Source organism: Trichoplax adhaerens, genomic scaffold, assembly GCF_000150275.1.
Source record: "Trichoplax adhaerens TRIADscaffold_257 genomic scaffold, whole genome shotgun sequence".
In the NCBI taxonomy this organism is placed as follows: Eukaryota; Metazoa; Placozoa; class Uniplacotomia; order Trichoplacea; family Trichoplacidae; genus Trichoplax; species Trichoplax adhaerens.
In genome coordinates this window covers 889-3,619 of record NW_002061174.1, presented here as the reverse complement: position 1 = coordinate 3,619, position 2,731 = coordinate 889, and the positions used below count along the sequence as shown (strand labels likewise).

The window sequence follows — 2,731 nt, the reverse complement described above, 5'->3', positions numbered from 1 at the left end:
ACACTAATGAGTAAATGCCCCATACTATCATTAATTTTAATTTTAATTATTTCTAACTGATAGAGTGCTATGGAAACATTATGAGTCATGTGATTCAGGTAACGATAGAGACAAAATAGAAAAATAGACAGCAATTAAATGAAATTTCATATTTATAGCTGACGCGTTTTGAATTACAATAATCTGTTCGAGCCGAGACTTCCAATGAATTAATATAACCACTTAGTATTAATATCTTACACCTGCCGGAGGTGCAATAAGTTAAAAATGCTTTGTTTATCAAAATATATTCAATATTGTCAATGCAATCAATTCTATATATCTTTTAAACAAATAGTGCATGATATTTTAATCAAAGTCCAATGCAATTATCTTGTAAAATATCGGCTGTAAATGATAGCAGTGTTTTCAATGTGGTATTGAAACAAACTAATGAAAGATTTTGAAATTGGCGTCATACAATGATAAACTATCTAACTACAGCAAGGTATTTGAATATCTACTTATTTATTAACATTAATGAAAAGTAGCATAAAGGATATTTGTCTTCATCCTATGCTATAAATATCCATGACAGTAATGCTCATCGTCGCATTATCAATTGAATCTATGATCTATATTTTTCATCCGTTTACTCAATATTAAAGTGATTATCAATATATTAAAATATAAATAGAATACTACCTGGTATAATTCATCAAGTACAATTCTAATTCTACTACTGACCTGTAGTGATCGTATTTAAATTCTTTGATAGTTGTAACTATAAACTGTTATTATTTTTTCATCGAACCTAGTAGCAAGGAAAGTTTAAAGTTTTGACAGAATGACTTCCATTACATCGACATCCTATCCAGTTTATAATTTCAACGCGACACCGGCGATAAAGACTAACAACAGCTTCAATAGTACAACCCAGCCATTTCAATGTCTAACTCATTTTGGTCCATATAAGTTAACATTTCAAATTATTATCATTGTAATAGGCGCTATGATATTAGTTACTGGTGTTTTAGGCAATTTAATGGTCGTTCGAACTGTTTATCAAAATCGCCATGGTTCGATGTCCTCCTTAACATATACATTAATAGCAAGCCTGTCCATTTATGATATTTTTGTTGTAACATTAACCCTACCTTTCACAATAGCTGAAGATTTATTATGTTACTTCCCCTTTGGAAGAGTCTTATGTCACTTGTTTAAGCCGCTACCAGCATTTTTCGCAACAGGGTCAGTCTTTACCATGACTGCAATAGGCATAGATCGTTATCGGGCTGTAGCTTGTTCACTTGAATATCGTGGCAATCAAAAACGGAAAGCACTGATGTTAGTTGGTATATTTATCTTAGGTTTCATTTGTTCATTAACTAGCTTTATTTTAACACGCTACGATGATGAAACATCTCCAGAACAACCAATATGTTACATGAATTTTATTACTCTAACTGGATCTGAAATTTATGTGCCAAGTACTTTTGTCTTTCTTTTCATCTTGCCTCTTATGATAACTATAACCATCTATCTACGTGTAATTGCTTATTTGCGATGGCTAGGAGAATCCAAAAACAATTTATTGAAGAAGAATCGAGTATTCTATAATGCTGCTGCTCGTTCCTCGATAAAAATGATGCTGGTCATTACAATGTTATTTGTAGCATGCTGGTTACCCTTATATTGCTGTTTCTTTATTATTGCTTTTCGAGTTTTACCATTTGCCACAACACCTCATTTTTATGTTATGTATGCAATATGTCATCTATTAAGTTATGTTAATGCAGTTGCCAATCCAATCATATATGCCGGTTTTAATAAGAAATTTCGTTCCGCATTTAAATCTACTGGCTATGCTGGAGAAGCACAAACCCGCTATACTGTCAATTAAATGCTGATAATGTGCTCTAATATTTTAGGCTTCTATTTCAAATTTCATCAATTCTATATTTTAAATATCAATTAATTGAAATAAAAATCGATACCGGTATATGTTTATGGCACGACTGCAAGCCCGACACGTAAAATTAAAAAATTTATTGCTTACAGCTATGACAAAAAGCTGTAAACAGAACTTGCATTTGTGTATTAATTTATTATCATCATTGAAATAACCATTAGCCCCGCCATAAATATTACTATGACCAATCAATTACGGTTTCATTTTCCCCTAATTATACAAATAGTTATTCGGAAATAATACCTTACAGATTTTGAGCTGATGTGTATGATTGAAGCATTATCGCTTTAACTAATAGACGTACTGTAATATGTAATTATCAACCCTAGATAACTACCTTAAAATAATGCGATAAATGTTGCTATATAATAAACTACCATCACTATAATTTGGTTCTTTATTGAGAAATCATTTTGAAAGAATTACGTTCCATAACAGAATATACTTCATAATTCTTAAATATAGGCTCACTACAAACTTCTTAGAATTTCATAGAATTGGGATAGTTGCATATGTATCAATTTCTTCTTGCCGCATAAATTATCTTAATATGATTTGCCGATATTAATAAAAAAATTGAATGGTTTAAATTGCTTACTTAGTTGCAATTCCGATATTAAAAATTAAAACATGATAAACTTCTACTTAAAGGCGTAATGTCTGATGTAGCACAAATTTTATAATTAGTCTATGAAAACTAAGTCATTTTTTCAATCGCATTAATAAGGCATTTTGATATCGATGATCGTCCTAATAGTCAGTTGTATATTTAAATACTAG

The 2,731-nt window shown here is 30.5% G+C and overlaps 1 protein-coding gene across 1 annotated transcript; it reads left to right on the top strand.

The window, feature by feature from the left end:
* Positions 1-961: 961 nt before the first annotated feature.
* TRIADDRAFT_5569 (uncharacterized protein) lies at positions 962-1,831 on the top strand (the record flags this gene model as incomplete). Its single annotated transcript, XM_002118590.1, has 1 exon — positions 962-1,831. A coding segment is annotated over one exon (870 nt), but the record flags the coding sequence as incomplete, so codon positions are not given.
* Positions 1,832-2,731: the final 900 nt, after the last annotated feature.